This window comes from Ursus maritimus, unplaced genomic scaffold (assembly GCF_017311325.1).
Source record: "Ursus maritimus isolate PB19 unplaced genomic scaffold, ASM1731132v1 scaffold_8, whole genome shotgun sequence".
Lineage (NCBI taxonomy): Eukaryota > Metazoa > Chordata > Mammalia > Carnivora > Ursidae > Ursus > Ursus maritimus.
In genome coordinates this window covers 62,943,978-62,963,359 of record NW_024426996.1, presented here as the reverse complement: position 1 = coordinate 62,963,359, position 19,382 = coordinate 62,943,978, and the positions used below count along the sequence as shown (strand labels likewise).

At 49.9% G+C, this 19,382-nt stretch overlaps 1 protein-coding gene across 1 annotated transcript in view; it reads right to left on the bottom strand.

Annotated features, from left to right (window-relative positions):
• CCDC149 (coiled-coil domain containing 149) overlaps positions 1-14,904 on the bottom strand; it is a 97,066-nt gene extending 82,162 nt beyond the window's left edge. Inside the window, exon 1 of the mRNA XM_040625214.1 lies at positions 14,799-14,904. Coding sequence (XP_040481148.1) covers positions 14,799-14,846 — 48 coding nt within the window. The 5' untranslated portion in view covers positions 14,847-14,904. The remainder of the gene's footprint in view (positions 1-14,798) is intronic.
• Between the last annotated feature and the right edge of the window lie 4,478 nt (positions 14,905-19,382).

Genomic DNA, 19,382 nt, shown 5'->3' with positions numbered 1-19,382 from the left:
TGTTACCCTCCATGCGAATGAAAAAAATAAAGCAGCATATGATATAAACTCATTTTTAGAAATAAAGGCATGGAGCGCACCTGGGTGGTTCAGTCGGTTAAGCGTCCGACTCTTGGTTTTGGCTCAGGTCATGGAGCCTCATGTTGGGCTCCATGCTCAGTGTGGAATATGCTTGAGATTCTCTCTCTCTCTTCCTCTCCCTCTGCCCCTCCCCCTGCTCACATACTCTCTGTCTCTCTAAAATCAATAAATAAAATCTTAAAAAAAAAAAAAAGGAAAGAAAGAAAAAAGAAAGGCATGGAAAAATGTCTGAGAGATTATACACTAAAATATTAATAGCAGTCAGCTCTGGGTACTGGAATTATAGTTATTTTCTTTCAAACATACCTATATTTTCTAAATTTGGGGAGGGTGTCAATCTACTCAGATATTTAGGGTTAAATCCATCCTGACCCAAAGTTTGGCCATCTCTAGGTAAAACCTTCAGCCACTCACTTGTCTTCCCCACCTGCCGTCCTTTCTTCTTCATTCGTAGATTCAGGCTGGCAAGGGCAGGGCCCCCACTGCTGCCTGAGGAACCCTCTGTGATGGGGTCAAGTAGGCAGGGTATGGGTGGGTGGCTCCTTGGCGTTATTAGATTCTCACACTTCCACGGAGCCTCTGCTCGGACAGGACTGGGTCACCTGGTGCACCTGCCCTCAGCCTACACAGCAGAGGTGGCATCCTGACTGCCCTTCAGCTATGGTTACACCGGCAGGTGTCCCAGACACCACTTCTGCTCAACTTCCAGCCTCTACTGAAGTCTGGGCAGGGATCTGGAACTAGACTCCAGATCCAGTTCCTGGGGCTTCGATCAAGGTCAGCTGGCAAGAATGTGCAGAGGGTATGAACCCAGCCTTCTTCAAGTTAAGAGACCTGGCTCCACACACTCGTTTCTTGCCGAGTGACCATCAATAAGGACTCTGAATTTCCATTTCTTCATTTATAAAAGGACACTGGCCCCTGCTCATTCTAACTGACAAGGCAGTTACGAGGGTAAGGGAAGGGAGAAGAAGGTGACCACACCCCGTGGCCTTCTGAGTCCCAGCTTTTAGCAAAGTGCCTGAGGCTGCGTTCATCCTCTTAAATATTAGTGGAAGACAGACCGATGTAAGGTACTGTTTTTATCAATTATTTCTTGTGATGAGAAGACAACCGCAGGGACCAAAGAAATTGCCTAACTTCTTTGCATGAAAGTTTGCACCCGTGGGAGTGAACAACCTTGCAGCCAGCTTCACGTCTAGTCCACAGCAGAGGCCGGGGCCGGTGAGTGTTCAGACGCGCTATAATACAGGTCAGAGCCCATTACAGAAAGCAGCTCCTTAGAACTGAATCATTTCCCACCCGCGGCTTCTGCCTGACTCCTTTTAAGCAATATATCTGATACCATAAAATTTCAGTTTGGAAGAAAAGGAGAGAAAGAAGGGGCAGCTGAGAGGCAAAGGGGGCCAGAGGAAATGACTTCTAGTGAATTCATAAATCCCTTGGAGCTTATTAAAAGGAGATTTGACTTACTACCTTTAAAAGATCACAATCTGTATTTTGAAAGTCAGAAGGTCTGTGAGATCAAACGGATAAAAGGGGGCTTTGGGGAAAGAAACAAATGAGAATGTTGTTCTGACAAACAAAAAAACGAATGTCCTTGTTTTAATTCAGTAGTTTTTCAATTGAGGTATTCACGGAGACCCCGAGAGGTTTGCCTTCTCTTTCGGATTTGTCTACTACGAGCAGGACATTGTGCTGGGTACGGTGGCAGATTCAAAACTGCATCCGCCCGTTCCTGCTCTGAGTGACTCCAGGCCGGAGACCAGGCACGGCCCTAAATCATTCCCACCTATGGCGCCCAGGGAGATGCTGGTCACAGAGGGGCACCCGGATGCCACGGGATCACAGAAGGCCGAAGACCTTCCAGTTGGAGGTGAAGGTGGTTACGAATGAGCCTCGGAAGAGGCATGAGGAGAAGCAAGAGAACCAGAGTTCCTGCCAGAGGGCCCAGCCTGGGCGAAGAGCAGGTGTGCGGAAACACGGGCTCCTGGCAGAGACCCAGAGTGGTTCTGGGTAACAGGAGCACAGGACATGTGAAATGCAGGAAGAGAAGATAAGGCTGGAACATTTGCTTTGGATGAAGGTAAGAAAGGCCTTAAAGGACAGTGGAGTCTCAGCCAAAGGGAGAGTCGGCAGGAGCGATGGAGGCTTTTGAGCAAGGAAGGGTCAGAAGCCCAGTCTGGCTCCCAGGTGCTGGACCAGGCAGTGAGGGAGAGGGTGGAAAGGCAGAAGGGGGTGCAGGAGGCAGGGAGGCTGGTGAGGACGCACCTCCTCCAGAGAGGGGGCTACTGCTAGTTCTCTATGAGCCAGTGCTGTGTCCTGAGCCCTGAAGTCAGCTCACTAACAGGCTTCTTCATGGCCAAACAAGCCAGGGAAGGAGAGCGGTCAGCAGACAGCTCTGAAGACCAGAGAGGGGTACGAGCAGGAGGCTGGACTCAGGGAGAGCAGGAAGGATGCAAGGCCGGAGCGCGAGGGAGAGGAGCACGGAAGAGGCCAGGGAAGTGGAAGGTGCCCAGGAACGGACTGAGCTACCTGCAAATGCTCTGGAAGGTCTGGCCAAGCTGGAGATTGTCAGGAAAGAAGAAAAGGTTACAGATGGACCCCGACGGCACTCACCAGACGGCAGCAAATTAAAAAGGAAATTGGAACTGGATAGAAAGAAGGGAGTTCCGTCCTTGCCATCTCCAATACTGCCTTGGTCACGGGGTCTGCAGATGGCGGTACGCGCAGGCATGTCCACCGGCACCCCATCGGTAGGAATTGTCAATGGCATCGCATTGACAACCAGTAGCTACCACATCATCTCTCTCTGCAGAAGCATCTCCGAAGCCCTGGGAAGGGTCTTCCTAAAGCCCAGGCAAGGACTGGTCCACCACCTCCACCAGAAAGGGTTGGGGACTTGAAGACACACTTTCATATATCTCACCTTGCTTTATCCCCCCCCCCCCATCTAAGGTGAAAGATACAAGACAGATAACGTCATCCTCATTGCATGAAGTCCAGAAAATTGAGGTCTTGGAGAAGTCATGAGATTTGGTGGAGCTTGACGACTTATGTCACCCACTGCAGCCTGAGCCAGGAAGCTGGCCAGGACACTGGCCATGGGCTGAGGCCATGTGGACACTCACTCTCAGGGTCTTCGGGGCCATGATCGGTCTGGGGGAGAGGCTAAAAGTGGGGCACAGCAGCAGCTGAGCAGGGCTGGCTTCAAAGAGAGTATCAGAAATGGCAATGTGAACTGTGTTTCCTTCCTCCTTTCCTTCTCTTTGTTCCCTCCCTTCCTCCCTTCTTTCCTTCCTTCCCGGAGTCCCTGCTAAGTCTCACGTGCCTGGAATTGTATTAGATACTGTTGGCCACCCACCTCTCTGAGGGTCCCTGGCTTCAGGAACCCCATTACCTTGCCTTGTCATGCTGCCAACAGTCCCCCACACCATCTTCCCAACCCAAATATACCATCCACTTCCCAAGTAAAATATACCAGGCCCAGGGGAGGTATGAAACTCAATGGAGGAGATGACATTTGATCTGGGCCTCAAAGTATGCGTGAGAGGTCACCTTGGACACAAGCAAAGGCCTAGAGATGCCTCAGGGCATGGAATGATCTGGTGTCGGTCAGGAGTTCTGTGGAAAGTGGAGGAGGTGGTCACCAAAGGGGAGTTACTGGATATGAGGAGGGAGTAGGGCCCCCAGAGGGCCTGGTTTTTCACTCCGCAGGGCCTGAAAGGCCATCTGAGAACTTAAAGCAAAGGAGCAGTAAATCAAATGCTTATAATGACAACTCAAGCTAGACAGCTGGACATGGAAGAAAGATCTTACAGGATGTGGCAGATACTCTGGGGAGAGTGGATAAGAACCTGGGCCATGGTGGGATAGTGGGAGTGGTGACCCAGAGCCCTGATTAAAGACTTGTTCCTGAGCAGAAAATAGGGGCCTTCGTTAATAATGAGATTGGGTTCCGCTGGGAGGAAGAATCACAGACTCTGCAGTGACGTCATTAATTGAGATGGGATGGAAGAAGGGAAGAGAGGTAGGACCGGCGGAAGACAGAGGGAGGATGAATTCAGGTTAGGGCACATGGAGTGTGAGATGCCTGGAGACAAATCCAGGGGCCACGTGGAGGGATGCAGAAGCCCAGCGTGTAGGGAAGGAAGGGCGGAGTGTCAGAGGCTGCACGGCCAGGACCACAAAGCCTGGAGCCTGAAGACAGACCACTGTGTACGGCAAAGAGAAGGCTGGTCCTGCGTGGCCTCGGCAAGAGCATTTGCAGGAACACGGATGGGGCAGAAGGCAGACTCGGGTGGGCTGAGAGTGATGCGAGCCAGCGGACAGGGAAGAGGTAGAGGTGGGCTCCTGTGTCCGCTCAGTCCTCATTTCTACTGCTTACGTAGCTTCCCAGCGCATCCAGGTAATTTCTCCCCTGCTCAAAGGGTACAATCATGCTTTCAGTCACCTCCAGAGTAAAGGCCACACTCAGGACCCTAGCACGCACAATATAGCTAATAGGGCCTTCAAAGTCTGCCTAACAACTACCACCCCAAGCCCCACTATGCATTGCCAACCACAGACCAGACTCTGGTAATTCCCAAACAAGCCTGCATTTTGCCACCTCTGCACCTTTGCTATTTCTGTTCCTTCTGCCTAGAACACCCTTCCTTTATACTTCTACTTGCTCAAATCTTGCCCAACCTTCCAGGTCCGAGAACCTCCCTCAATCCCCCAATTTACACTACCTTCCCTTTGACCAGCAGAGCACTTACCAAAATGTACGTCACGGGGGAGTGGCCTTATTCCCATTCTCTATCGCCACTGGACTGCAAAGCCTTCAAGAGCAACTGTCTCATGTCCAGGGCACTGCACACAGTAGTTCTCACCTGTGTCTGGTATGTTGAATGCTGGACTTCTCCCCCGCTATCCCCTGTCCCGTTTTAATATTCCCAGCTGTCCTTTACTCCTCCTTCCTGCCAACCAACCAACCTAACGCAGAAACGGATCCCTCTTAATGTCACTAACACGCTACCCGTGTGTCAGCCATTTAACAAAGCTGTAGGTGGCCAGGCACGTGGATGAGTTACTCTCCGTAAGTGAGGACGTGAAATCGAAGTAGAGACCCTGCCTGTGGGCCAGAACTGGGTTGGTTCTTGGGTATTACTCAGTATCCTCACTCAGTTCCTGCTCTTCTTGAGTCACTGCATGAAACTCATTCCCATCTCCTACCCAACACAGGCGCTCATGGTCCCTTCTCTGAGGAGCTCACTAACTGGTGTAGGAGTTAAGATCCACACACAGAGAAGGTCCCTTCCTTTCTCTGGGAGCATTTTCATGCTGAATGAGTGGGTTGGAACCTGACTTACATAAGGCAACAGGGTGAAGAGCTCACTTCAAGCTTGGTGGTCATGGGTGATTTTATGAGGGATGTGGGCTTCTGTTCCACTTGAAAGGACTAGGAAAGGCTGTGGTCTGGGAAGGGCCCACCCAGATGAGATGAGGATGTGAGAATAAGGTAAAAGCCAGAACGCATCACAGGTCAGTTTGTCTGTGGCAGCCAATTTCTGAGGGGGGCAGTGAGACATGAAGCTCGAAAGGTCAAGGCTAATTTGAGGGGGCCTTTGAATACCAGGTAATGGGAAGCCATAGAAGGCTTCTGAGTAAGAAGACCTAGTGAAAAGGGCTTTTCTTTTTAGGGTGGCGTAACAGTTAGTTGATAGTTGATAGAGGGTAGACTGGCTTGAAGAAGATCTGGTATCCTGCACGTAAATAAGATGTTTGTTACAATAAAACAACATAAGGCAGTGGAAACAGAGTAGACTGTTTAGCAAACTTCCATAGAAAATGAAAATGGGAAGGCTTCAAAATAAAAAAAACCAACCAAAGGTTTTGCGTTCCTTGGAAACCAGGTATCCCCTCCCACTGACACCATGTTACCTGATGGGCCAGAGAGAGATGCAGACTCCGCTAAGCTAAGTCTCCTGCCGCGAGGCACCCAAAGCCCCCGTGTGGTTTGATTAGTGGAAAACCAGGCGGTGAGTGAGAAGTGTCATTCACTCTGGTCATTCTCATTCAGGGACTAGCGAAGTCCCCTTCGCATCTTCAGCCAAAGTATTTTATTCAATGTGAAAGCCACTAAATTAATTTTTTAACATAATAAGAGTAGAAATTGTCAATTTTAGAAGCACATATGCGAATTTCCCTGCACAGGAGAGAACACGAATTCTATTAGTTAAAAATAGCAGTTGTGCTCACTTTCCCCCACATGCTAATTTTAATAAACTTACTCTGAAATTAGCCTGCCACTAGGAAGATCGCTGCTCAACCAAAATGTTCCCAGTGAGCACGAAGCTTGCCTTGCAAGAGTTCAAGTACTCCCAGGAAACTCTGAACAATGCAGAGTTCTAAATGGAACTCATCCCTTCTCACCGGACTTGGCCACCCCCAACCCTCTATCACACCCAGAGCCACCAACTCTCAAAGGTCATCTCGGACTCCTTCGACGGCATCTTCCCAATACAGCTGGCTATGAAATCCTGCCAGGGTGTTTTTAAAAAGTCTTCCTCATAGCCATCCTTTTTCCTCTATCCCTACTGACGCTATGTCTCCTTATCACTTCATTTATTCAGACATCCGAATTCATATATCTACAATTAATACCTCCAAAGGGCAAAGTATAGTGCAAAGAGCTAAGGCCACAAATTAATAACACATGGTCCCTACTCTCGAGGAGTTCAAGATCTTTTGGGTTCAGTGGAGAGACAGACAAGTTACGGGTTAGTTAGAAAACCATATGATTAGTGGTATGACTTAAGTGCGAAAGGAATAATCAGGAACGTTGGTGGTGACAGAAAAGACTAGGTTTGTTTGATTCCTGGCAAAGTTACCAAATTTGTCTGTACATCCCCACTGCCTGGCATCGTGCCTTGTAGATGTAAGGGGCTCAGCGATCACTGAGTTCAGTGGAAATAAATCTATTCCAAATATTTTCATCAACTTGTACTCCAGCTAAAAAAGCACCCGGTGCCTGTCTATTACCAGCTACATTAGAGCACACCCTCTGTGTTGCTTTTGAAGTCGTTCACTGTACAGTCTACCCTGGCTATTCCAGGCTTAATGTCTGCTATACCCCAACCGACTAGTTCCAGCCTTTACAAGAAGCATTTCTGCAAAAGTCAACCACCAGCCCACGGCTCATGCCTGCTTCCTGTCATGATCACCCAAGCCCTCTTCCACCAAAGGCGAGAGACCCAGTTCGAGTTCTACTGCCTCTGAGAAGCTTTTTCCCACTTCTCAAGCCTTACCAATTCCCTATATATGTGCTCACTGTTGAGCATGTTTTTTCATTTAATAATAAAATTACTAATATGAATAATACCTCGAAATATTAACTGATGTCCTATCTACCCACCTTGCCTCCATTTCCTATAACACTTACCCGTTTCTCACTACATATCCCTCCCCCTTTTAAACAAGCCAGACATTCTGCTTTCATGTTCCCAGGAAGAGAGCACCCAGCAAAACACAGGTAACAAAGTGATTGGCTTTTCAGTGTTGAAAGCCTGGTCCTTTAGACATCAGGGCATAGAAGAGTCTCCCCAGGAGCTCCCTCCTCCAAGACCCCCCAAAAGACTAGAAAGATCTCCAAAGTTAAGGAAAGGGCAGGAATCAGTGAGTGCAAGGAAGGAGAGCCTGGTTATTAGGGAATCTCTAAGAATGAGTGCAGAGTTCTGCCCAATCAGCCCGGGTGGGGAGAGCGGAGTGAGAACCAGGGGACCGGGATGGGGAGCACAGCTCGTCTTGATGGAAACCTGATGAGGTGGGGACCTGGAGAGGTAAGGAGTAAAGCTCTCTAGAGCGATGGCAATCTTGACTATCCATCTCTCCCTTGTTAAAAAAAAAAAAAATTAGTTTATGGAGACATAATTCACACAGAGAAAGAGTCCTCTTTTTTGAGCATGCAGCTCTATGAATTTGAGCACAGGTATACAGTCATAAGGTCATCAGCTCAATCAAGGCACAGGATATGTCCATCACTCCAGAAAGTTCCCTCGCGTTCCTCTGTAGTCAATCTGCTCAGCCCGCTCCCAGGCTCTGGCACCCGCCGGTCTGTTTCCTGCCTGTTGAGCTGTGCCTCCCCAGAAATTTCGCATAAATGGAATCTTACAGTAGGTACGCTTGGCTTGAGCCTCTGGTTTCTTTCACTTGCCAATTTTTTTTTCATAGAGTTGGCACGCAGTGTTACATTAGCTTCAGGTGTACCAAATGTTTTAGATTCATTCATGTTTTTGCACGGATCAGTGATCTGCTCCATCTCAAGGCTGAGCACGGTTCCGTTACACGGATGCGCGGTGGTTCACCTGCTCATTAGTTCATGGACGTGGGGGCTGTTTCCATTCTCGGCAATTATCAAGAAAACTACTATGCACATTCATACGCAGGTTTTGGTGTTGACGTACGTCTTCGTTTCTCTGGGGTAGACTCCTAGGGGTGGGACTGCTGGGTTGTTCAGTTAAGCGTATTTCTGACTTGATGAGAAACTGCAAAACTGTTTTCCTGTCCTGTTCCTTCAGCGGCGCATGGGGCTTCTGGGCACTCGGCATCCTTGTCAGCACTTGGTATATCCATTCTTTGTCCCTCCATCCTAGCAGGTGTGTCGGGGGATCTTACCGTGGTTTTAACTTACGTTTCTCTAGCAATAGATGATGGTGCTTTTCTGTTCATGTGCTTGTTTTCCATCCAGATCTCTTGAGTCCAGTGTCTACTGAACTCTTCTGCCATTTTAAAAATTAGGTGGCTTGTTTTCTTATTCTTGAGTTGTGAGACTTCTTTCTATATTCTAGATAGGAGAGATGTGCTCTGCACAAATCTTCTCCCAGCCTGTGGCTTATCTTTTCATTTTCTGAATGGCGTTTTTCAAAGAGCCGAAGTTTTAAATTTTGATAAAGTCCAGTTTATCCTTTTTTCCTTTTATGGTTTGTATTTTTCATGTCCTATGTACCCTTCTTACTTTTGAGTCTCCTAAACTGTGAAAAAACTATCTCAAGTGGTGATAAGGAGAACCCTCCCAAATTTAAGCCGGGCACATACTGTAACGATTCTATTCCCTAGCCTCCCTTGCTAGGTGCGGCCATGTGACTACGCTCAGACCGAGGGGATGTGAACAGAAGTCATCCCTCATTAAAGAAAAACCCCTCGCCCTGGACTCCCCCTGCCCTCTTTTTCTCCATTCTCATGGGCTGGGGCAAAAACACGGCAGCCACCAGCTTTACACGTACGGTTGAGGACCGCCCTCCCCAAGACACACTGGAGTAACAAGGTGCCCCAAAATCCGGGTTCTTAAATGACTCGTGGAGCAGGGCCACCCTCCCCAGCTGGACCTCCACACTGTAATGAGACCTACGTATCTACTTAAAACGATATATTTTGAGGGTAGGTATCTTTGTTAGAGTGGCTTAGACTTTATCCTAACAAATTGACCCTTTTTTTCTGAGGAAGTAGGACATACTCCCAAGGGTCTGGGACCCAGCCTGGTGTCGTGTGGTACATCTAAGCAAACCACGACACACAGTTTCCACAAGTTCCCCTCAGCTCAGGAGTGATTCGGGGGCAGCAGAATAGGAACCCCTTGTCCTAGCCTGGGCCGGAAAGCGAAGTCCCCTACACTCAGAGCAGTGACCGAGCAATACATGACATGAGTAGAATGAGAAGGGGACAAGGAGGGACACAACGGTGACCTCTGACCAGATACTAGCCCCAAATGAGGAGACACCATGTGCATGCCCCCCACCCCATCACCCCTGCCAACGGCGGAGTCCTGCTCGACCCCCTAGAACTTAAAGACAAGCTCAGGGAAAGGGAGAGGCGTGACTCCAATCCAATGACCCTTCGGCCACCCTTACAATGGGAACCTGTAATCAAAATGCAGGCGTTGTAGGAAAATACAGAAGTTTTCATGTCATGAATACAAGTTCCTGTCCCGAGGTTCCCGCTCACTGCACTCACATTCACGGACCACCACTGCCAGGCAGAGGCCGCAGTGCTACCCAGCATTACTTCGTTTGAGCCTCACAGCACCCAGGAGGGGGCCGCTGTATTACTCTATTGAAGATGAGAAAAAAACGAGGCTCAGAGAAGTGATTCTTTCAAGTCCATTCTGCTTCTGGCAAACAGCCCCCACTGCCCTGACCCACTCTCGGGCCATGTGGCTTCCAGGGCGGAGCCTGAGACCGTCAGATCACCGTGCTCCGGAGCAGCTCCCACGTTCCAGGGCAGGCGAGTGATCTGAGGGGTTCACGGGGAGTGTCTCCTGCGGTTTTATGGAATGTACTACATAAGAGCTTCTGTTTTCCCCTCTGAACTTGAAAGTACGGGAGGCTGAGACTGAAGACAAACAGCAAGGAGACCCAAGCGTCCGTGCGAGTAGGGAACCCAGCTGTGCCCCAAACCACCCCCTCCTTGGAACTGGTCCTCAGGCCAGCGGTATCGGTTTGCTGGAGCTGTTACAACAAATTGCCGTAAGCCCAGTGGCTCGGAGCAACAGAAATGAACTCTCTGATACTCCTGGGGGTTAGAAGTCCAAACTCAAGGTGTCAGAAGGGCCATGCTCCCTAATAACACTCTAGGGGAGGCCTGTTCCTTGCCTCTCCCTAGCTTCTGGTAGTTGCCAGCAATCTCGGGCACTCCTGTTAGCTGCCTAACTCATCACATGGCCGCCTTTCTTCTATAACTTCACAGTGTCTTCCCTCTGTGTATCCCTATATCCAAATTTTCCTCTCCTTATAAGGACCCTAGTCATTGGATTAGAAGCCCACTCTAATGACCTCACCTTAACTCGATTACATTTTCAAAGAGTCTATTTCCAAATAAGGTTACGTTCACAGCTGTGTGGGGGGGTAGGATTTGAACACATGTTTTGGGGGAGTACAATTCAACCCACAACACCAGCCAATAAATTTCCTGAGCTGAACCACTTTGGGTTGGGTTTTTGATCATTTGCACCCAGAAAGAGGTAACCAAGATCCATGCCCAGATTTCAGTCGACAACTGAGACCCAAAGCTGTGCCGTGAACCACAGGGCTGACTATTTGTCTATTCATTCTCTCTCTTTCAAATGTCAGGGGCTCCACTCTGGGCAGAGGTCAGGGTTATACGACACACTGATTGCTATCTAATTAATTAACCAACACTCAAATAGTGAAAATAGTGAAACTGAACTTGGCATGATTTACCATAGGGCAGTAGGCTGAGGGGTGGTTAACATTTTTATTTTAGAAATACCAAGTTATTGTCTGCACTGCTGCATTTCAAGATTTCTCCCTGATTTGGAAAGATCACCTCAGGTGGTGTTAAGAAGAACATTTCCCCCTCCCCAGACATTTAATTTCCAAAATAGCACACCAGCCATGCTTTTTTTCACTTGCATGGCCCTGTTGACTTCGGGGCCTGAGAGGAGGCTGTAATTTCAGCTTGTTATACTAAAAATATGAAAATAAAACTGATCTCTGTAGGATCATTTTAAATGAAAACTGCTTCCTAGAGGCAAGCCGAGGAAGCAAACTGATTGAAAGAGAGCACGGGGCTCTGGGCAGGAGGGGTAATGGACTGCGCGGCCAGGGTGGGAGGCAGAAGCCAGGTCTTCCACAGAAAACCAGTGGGAGCTGTCAAAAAGCCCTGTCAGCTCAGGTCGGATGTCTGGTGACATCTTCCCCAGTTCCTTCGGCTGGGTTCCAAAATCACTGTGAAACACCACCAGCCACTGACCACTCTCTCGCTTGAATCCTGCTTGGCTGAGTATCAGACATCTTCTCCGTGCCAAACTCAGTCCACACCTAGCCAGCTAAACTTAAGTGGGCACGGGGATCCCCCGGGTAGCTCAGTTTCTGAGAAAAGCACATTCGAGGCTACACTCCTGGGCATTTTCATGCCATGGGTGTATCAGTTTCTCGTGGCTGCCATAACCAGTTACCACAAACTGGGTGGCTTAAAACAGAAATTTATTCTCTCACAGCTGTGGAGACCAGATGTCCACAGTCAAGGTGTCAGCAGAACTGATTCCTTCTAGAGGCTCTGAGGAAGAAAGCCTGTTCCGTGCCTCTTCCAGCTTCTGGTGGCAGCTGGCAAACCTTGACATTCTGGTATTTTCGCTGTACAACTCCAATCTCTATTTCCATCTTGATATGGCCTCCCTCTGTGTGTGTCTGTCTTCCCATGGCCTTCTCCCTTGTATCTCTGTGTCCGAAATCTATCTTTACTCTCTTTATAAGGACACCAGTTATTAGATTCAGGGCTCGCTCTAAATCCAGAATGATCTCATCTCACGGTCTTTAACTTGATTATATCTCAAAGGCCCTATCTCCAAATAAGGTCCCATTCACAGGTACTCGGGGGTTAGGACTTAGATGTATCCATGGTGAGGAGGTGGGGGCCACACAATAGATTTGGGGAGAGGCTCTGAAACTTGCATTTTTTCCCAAAAACGCAGAGTGACTCTTTGCACTCTTTGCTCCCCAAATGACTCTGGTGTAGGTAATTTGTAGACCCTACTCTGAAAAACACTGATTTAGTCACTGATTATTCAAAGATGAATAAGACATGATCCCCTCCCTTGGAGAACCCGCTATCTAGTTCAAGATATAGACTGATGAACCAATGATTAAAATACAAAGTATAGTCTAAAGATTCTAAGCTCTGGAGTCAGACAGACCAGGGCTCAAATTCTCTAAGCTGCGAGGCTCTGGGCAAGTTCCTTAGCCTGTCTGAGCCAGTTTCCTCATCTGTAAAATAAGAACAAATTCCTCCTTTATACCATTAGGAGACTGAGGCTATGTAAAATGCTTAATGTTACTCAAGAAATAGACATTAGCTATTATGAAAGCGGGAAACATGGCTCCTTGCTGTGTGCTTTCCACATCCTAAAGCCTTTAATGAATGTCTGTGGAAGGCAAGAAGGCATTATCCTGAAGAAATGCAGCTGGGACAGGCAAGGCAACTCCTGAAAGCCCCATTTCAGGATCTTGATTTATTCCATAAGCATTCTGGGGGCATCTGCTGTGTAAGGAGCTCAGTGTGTAGGCACTTGAAACAAAGCCAAGAAAACACATGCCCTAGTGAGGCGACCACCAGGCTACAATATAGTGTGGTCAGTGCAAGGCCGAGGTAAGCCCCCCACGGAGAGGCACATTCGAATGCAATTAAGCATTTCCTTCCTTTGGCTCTCCATCCCCTAACATTCCATTCCTTAGCATTCTCTTTGTGTCTACTGTGGGACTCTCCCAAACTGTAGCATATGCTCCAGAAATTCTTGGAGGGCAGAAAGGGTCGTCTGTCTCCTTTGCCACTGAATCCCAAGCACCATGTACCTGGCTGCTAATAGACATTTGATAAATATTTGTTATAGTGGTGAATATCCTGCTGCCATTTCAGAGCCCAACACTGGACTTTTATGAAGACCCACCTCCAGGCTCCTTCGACTGGGTATGATTCCTGAAGGGCCAAGAGAAAAGTCTTCTAGAGAATCTGTCCCTTGACATAAAGCCTGACAGAGGAGACCCGGGCAAAACAACATATCAGAATGTTGTCTGGTTAGGAACTCTCAACTACCAGACCAAGAGTAAACAAACTAAACCAGGGAGACCTTATGGCATCTTATTTCTCTTCAGAAATACAATGCTTCACACACACTGGACATTAAGTACTGTTATCAGACTGACTAGAGGCCCAGAAAATGATTAAAAGAGAAACAATACAGGGTTTCCCCTCCAACATCCCACAAGGGAAGGAAGAGAGCAAACCACTACACCCACATTGTGTGCACAGAAGCCAAGTCCAAGAAGTGAAGTCCAAGTTGGCCTTGGGCAAGGGGGATGGTTCTCAGGAGGGAGAGAATGGAAAATTTTGGCGGCATGCTCGGGAACATGGGTAATGGCCGTCACATACGGTGGTAAGGCAGGACCAGCAACCTATCTGTGAGAGGGAGACATCAGCCCCCACTCTCACCTGGAGAAGTCCGCGGACAGCCCCTCCCAGGCCCAAATATTCAGGCTGGGCAGAAGAGGGAATAGTTTAGGAGACTACAAGCGGACCCCAGGCGTGTTTGCGACAAGAGCTTGGGGGAGGAGAGGGCTGGTGTTTTCTGCTTCCCCAGATGGAATGACTTCTGCACCTGTCTCTCACGCCTTTGATAAACGGCTGCCCGCCTGACACGGAGTGGGCCCGCCATACACACGTGTTGACAGAAATGAGTAAGTGACTGCACGAAGGCTCCGGAGGACCCCGAACTCCCCCACCCGAACCTCCACGGCAGGTAATTCCACCTGGCCCGGGTGGAACCCCAAGGCCCTTACCCCCTCCCCCCGCCCCGGGGCACCAGCTTTCCGCTTAGGCAGCGGCCGTCCAATCGCTAGGCTCCAGAACAGTGGTGACCAGGCAAGCAGGTGGGGCTTGGCGCCTCTCCTCCCGGATCCCCGCGCTTCGCTCTCCAATCCGGGGCCAAACCCTGCGGCGGGGGGGGGAAGGCCCCTCCCCAGAAGCCGGCGCCAGATGGCGCGCAGCACAGTGGCGCCCGGCTAGCCCGGCAAGCGCGGCTCGAGCGGCGCACCTGGCGCGGGCGGGGGGCGGCGCGTCCCCCGCGCGTCCCCGCCCCGCTCGGCCACCCCGGGGGGCGCGGGCTCCGGCCCGGGGCTGCCGCTCGGCCCGGCCCCTCCCGCCGGCCGGCGCCTCGGCCTCACCTCGCTCACCAGCCCCTGCCAGTCGCTCTCGGTCCGGTCGCCGTTCATGGCCTCCTCCTGCAGGCGCGGGCCGGCTTCATGGACGCCGCCCTCCTCCGCCTCCGCCTCCTCCACTGCCTCCCCCCGCCGCGCCGCCGCCGTCGCCGCCACCCGAGCCCCGCGCGGCCCCGAGAGGGCCGGGCGCCTCCGAGCCGCCGCGCCGCCGCCGCCGCCTGCGGCCGCCCGCGCTGTTGACTCAACGTCCGCCTCCGCGGGATGGGGAGGAGGAGCCGCGGCCGCCCCGGGCCGCAGCCCCAGTCCGGCCAGCTGCGGCCCTCCCCGCGCCTCCCGGCCTCCCGACTCCCCGACCCCCGACTGCCACGCGGGACCCAGCCCCTGAGCCCCGGTCCTCTGACTCCTGCGCCCGGGCCCGGCCCCCGCTCCCCACGTTCGCCGCCCCCCCACCCCCCGCCCACGACCCTCGCAGGGAAGGGGCCGGAGGGGTTTCAGCTTGCTGGTCACTGCTGGCTCCGGGATTCCTGCCCTCCCCTGGCGGGAGGCGGCCTTCACAAACACCTGCAGGCCCCCTTCAAGAACCAGGCCCCAAATCCAGCCAGCCCCTGACCCGCTTCCAGAAAGTAAGCCCCACCAGGCCAGGGCAGTGGCTTTGTTCTCCAGCGAACCTTCGGTGCGGGGCCTGGCACATAGTAGGTGCTGTACAAATATTTGTTGGTCACAGGAATGAAGGGACCACACGTTATTATATATTTAACATTGTTTTTGAAGCTACTCATGTTTACTTGTGTTTATTTCTCAAATTATCAGCTGTCATAAATACAAAGCAAATGAAAAAATTGAAAATAAAACAATATTGAATTCTAAATAGGACCAAAAGCTCTGAGTGGGCTGCTGCGCTCTGACAGGGGACGTGTTAAAGACCTGGCTGGCTTCAGACTGAGGTTGTCTCCTGAGAGGAAGGACTGAAGAGAATTACAGAGGGCAGGGAATCTTCACAAACAAGCAATTAATAGTCAAGATGGTTTTCCCAGGTCTCCTAAAATCCTCTCATGGACCACCACCAGTGTGAGCTTTCCAGTCTTGCAGAAGCCCTCCCTGTGGAGACAAGCAGGTAGGTTGAGAAGAAGCAGTGGACCCATGTTACAATTGTGGGAGCATCACTGCCAACATTCACCTATTGTTTTTAGTCCCTGTGGATCCTGGATCAACCCTGTGAGATGGGTGTTCTCTTCACTTATCCAATGTGGAAATGGAGATCTGAAAAGTGGAGAAAGAGAGACTCGGTTAGGACGTCTGGCTCCCAGAGAGTCTCTTCAGCATCTCAGAAACCTGAAATATGAAATACCACACCTGGGAGAAGGACATACCACGTTTTATTGTTGGCCTCATTCTGTCGGCATGGTAGACTGCTTCTAAAATGGTGTTGTTAATTCCCTGCCCGTGTCCCAGCCATTGTCTGTAGCTTTGACTCTAGGCTCTGCCACATAACTAGCTTTAGCTAATGCCATGTTTGCCAGTGCGCACACAAAGAGGCTTGGAAAGCATCTGTGCAGTAGGGCTAATCCTTGCTTATGCTCTCGGGAACCTGTGAGCACGACTGTAGAAGCAAGTCCAGGATAGCTTGCTGGATGATAGACTCACAACCACCCACCAGCCAACTGCCACATATGTGAGTGACGCCAATGACCCCAGCTGCCACAGAGGAGATGTTCATGCATGAGCCCAGCTGAAACCGGCAGAAGAACCACCCAGCTGAGCCTTGCCCAATTTGCTGACCCACAGATCACATGGCTAGATACATGTATGGCCATTGTGTTTGAAGCCACTGAGTTTGGGGTGGTTTGCTCTATGCAACAGACAACTGACATAGATCTGCTGACCTACTGATGAAGAGTCTGGATGGTCGGAACTGCCCGCGGCAGCCCTTAACAAGCAACAGCCCCGGGCATCGTGACCTTCCGTGCCCTCATCTAAAGAAAATTCTTCAACAGATTCCGGCAGGCCAGGGGCTACAAGAAGGAGCCAGTCTACCAGGCAGCACATTTATTCACTGCCTGTTGTGTACAAATACTGTATACATCCTGGGAACGTTCAGTAACATTGCAGACCATGGTCCCTGTCCTGGAGGGTTCGCAAGACTTACCATCGAGGTTTTGCAAACTAATGTTCTAGCGAACAGGAAGAGAAGAAAGAAGAAGCTAGAATGCAGCCTAAGGCTTCTGGTTTCCTGACCATGCTGGGCCACCTAATCCATTCTCTTTTTAATCCAAGGAGGTGGAAAGAAGGTTCATCCCCGAGCTGAGTGTCTAGGATTAACTCAGTACCAAACACTTGTTCCTAACGGCCTGTTCAATGTCTCATGCTACGAAGCAAGGTACTGTCTGCCAATATATTGCCCTCTGGCAAACCATCTGGTTTCATCCGACCTGTGGCTGATAGACACCGCAGGAAGAGCAGGCATAACCTGGTCCATCTGCCTTCCACTGCCTCCTGGTCTGTGACTCTCTCATGGCTGGCATTCAGGTAGACAGGCAGCCCTTCCCTTCCTGCTACCATATGCAGCTAAGACTTTCAGTTCAGCTGCTGCTCTGGAAAATTCCCTGGTGATTTCAGGTGGCAGAACATCCAGAAGCAGTTGCGAGCCCAGGAATCTTCACCTAAGAGACCACATACTTTTAAGACAACCCTCTGTATGACTTGGTTTCCCCTATGTGCTTTCCTTCCCTGCAGTCAGTCGGCCAGTTATTGAGGTATTTAAAAATAATATTGGGGAGGAAAATCAAAGAGTGGCAAGCCTTTACCCACCCCAGCATGGGGGCAGACTTTCAACTCCGTTGGAATGGCCTCTGTGGTGGCCTGGGGTTTTCCTTAGAGGTTTCCATGCCTCGAGTGCCAGCTCGAACCTGCTTAGCTTGTGAGATGTGATTTAATCACGAACCGAGGCAATGGAGCTGCAAGTGATTCTTTTTTATCTCTTTTCATTTATGTAGCCTGACATTGAGTAATAATAATATTTAAATGCAGTTTAAGCTTTTAGGCACCTATACCAGAAGGCCTCTAGATACCTCATCAACAGCAGCCCAGGCTGCTAAAAACAAAGCTAATTACATTGTGGTGAACTTTTGTCAAAGAAAAAACTAAAACAGCTCACCAACTGTCCTTGTAGCTGATAAAAGCAGGACGTTGAATGTTCCAGCCCACAGTCCATTTGCACGGGACCGATGGAAAACCAGGCGCCTTTGTCTTAAAGTTGCCACCCAGGCACTCAGCACTGAAACATTGGCTTTAGCCTCTATTTTCACACTCTCTTAGCGCTCTGAAAAAATCTCCAGGGTCCCAATTTTTCCATATCTATTCATAGCCCCAGGCACAGCTTTATTTATTTATTTATTTATTTATTTATTTATTTATTTATTTATGTATTTGTACATCTAGTGTTAGAAGAAAGGGCTTAGATGCTTTCTTTGAGTGATGCTTCTCACTTTCGGAAGTTTGAGAGGGTTTTAGATGTGGCAACCCCAAAATAGCTTAATCTAAGAAGTTGAACCAGCCGATACTGATGAAAACAAAACCAAACAAAAAAATCTCCAGAGAGACTGGGAACGAAAGGACGACTTGAACTTGTTGTTAGAAACCTAGCCTCTCATCACCGTGTCTCCAAGGACTTGCGAGATGACTTTGGCCCAGTCCCAACAGTCCCAGACACCCGGGAAAGCCTTAAAGCTTCTGATACAACCTCTCCAGACAGTATTTTCAATTCAAATTCTGGCTGCCCAAGCAAAAATGTCAGTGTTCTCATTAAAGGAAACTTAGCAAATCTCTAGTTGAGATTTTTGGCTCAGCTTTTCTCTACACAATCGGGGCAATATTCATGACTGCTCCTTTCCCCTGGTCACCTTTCTCCTGCCTGAATTAGGAGATCCAGTCTGATGAGCCGGGGAAGAAAATGATTCGTAATGATAATGGTTTATAGTGATGTATTATACATATATATACTATATATTTATATAATTAAAAAAAATTAACTCCATATGAGCCAAGGTCCCTAATTCTTGCTTTTATCAAAGGAGGGACATTTAGACAGATCCTGGCAGGAGCCCTCCCCCACCCCACCTGGTTGCTAAGTGCATTCCTTTGTTCTTGATTTTAAGGATGCCATGGGGGGGGGGGCGTGCAGAGGACTGCAGGGGACCGTAGGTCCCAGAGACTATGGCAGTCAGGCTTCCTACGGAGCCCTGAGACCTGAGGTCCACTGGGCCCCTGACCTCAATTCTATAAAAGATAAGCCTCCTCTCTTCCCCTTACCTGGAGATGCTCTGCAAAGGCACCAGCCATCATTTCCCTCCCAGGGCTGGCAGCCAGACATCAGATAGACCTGGATTCTGCCCAGGGTTCCTGACTCAGAGCATCCTGCCTGTTTGCCTCCTGAGCTCCTGGGCCCTCTCTCTGCCACCACTAAGCCCTCCTTGCCCAGCAGCAAACAATCAGTTGCTCATGGCCCCCCACCCCCCAGCCCCGCTGGCTGCCAATCAGCCCGGCAGCAGGGGGTGGCAGGAAGTTCCACTCCCCGCTGAACCACTGCTGAGG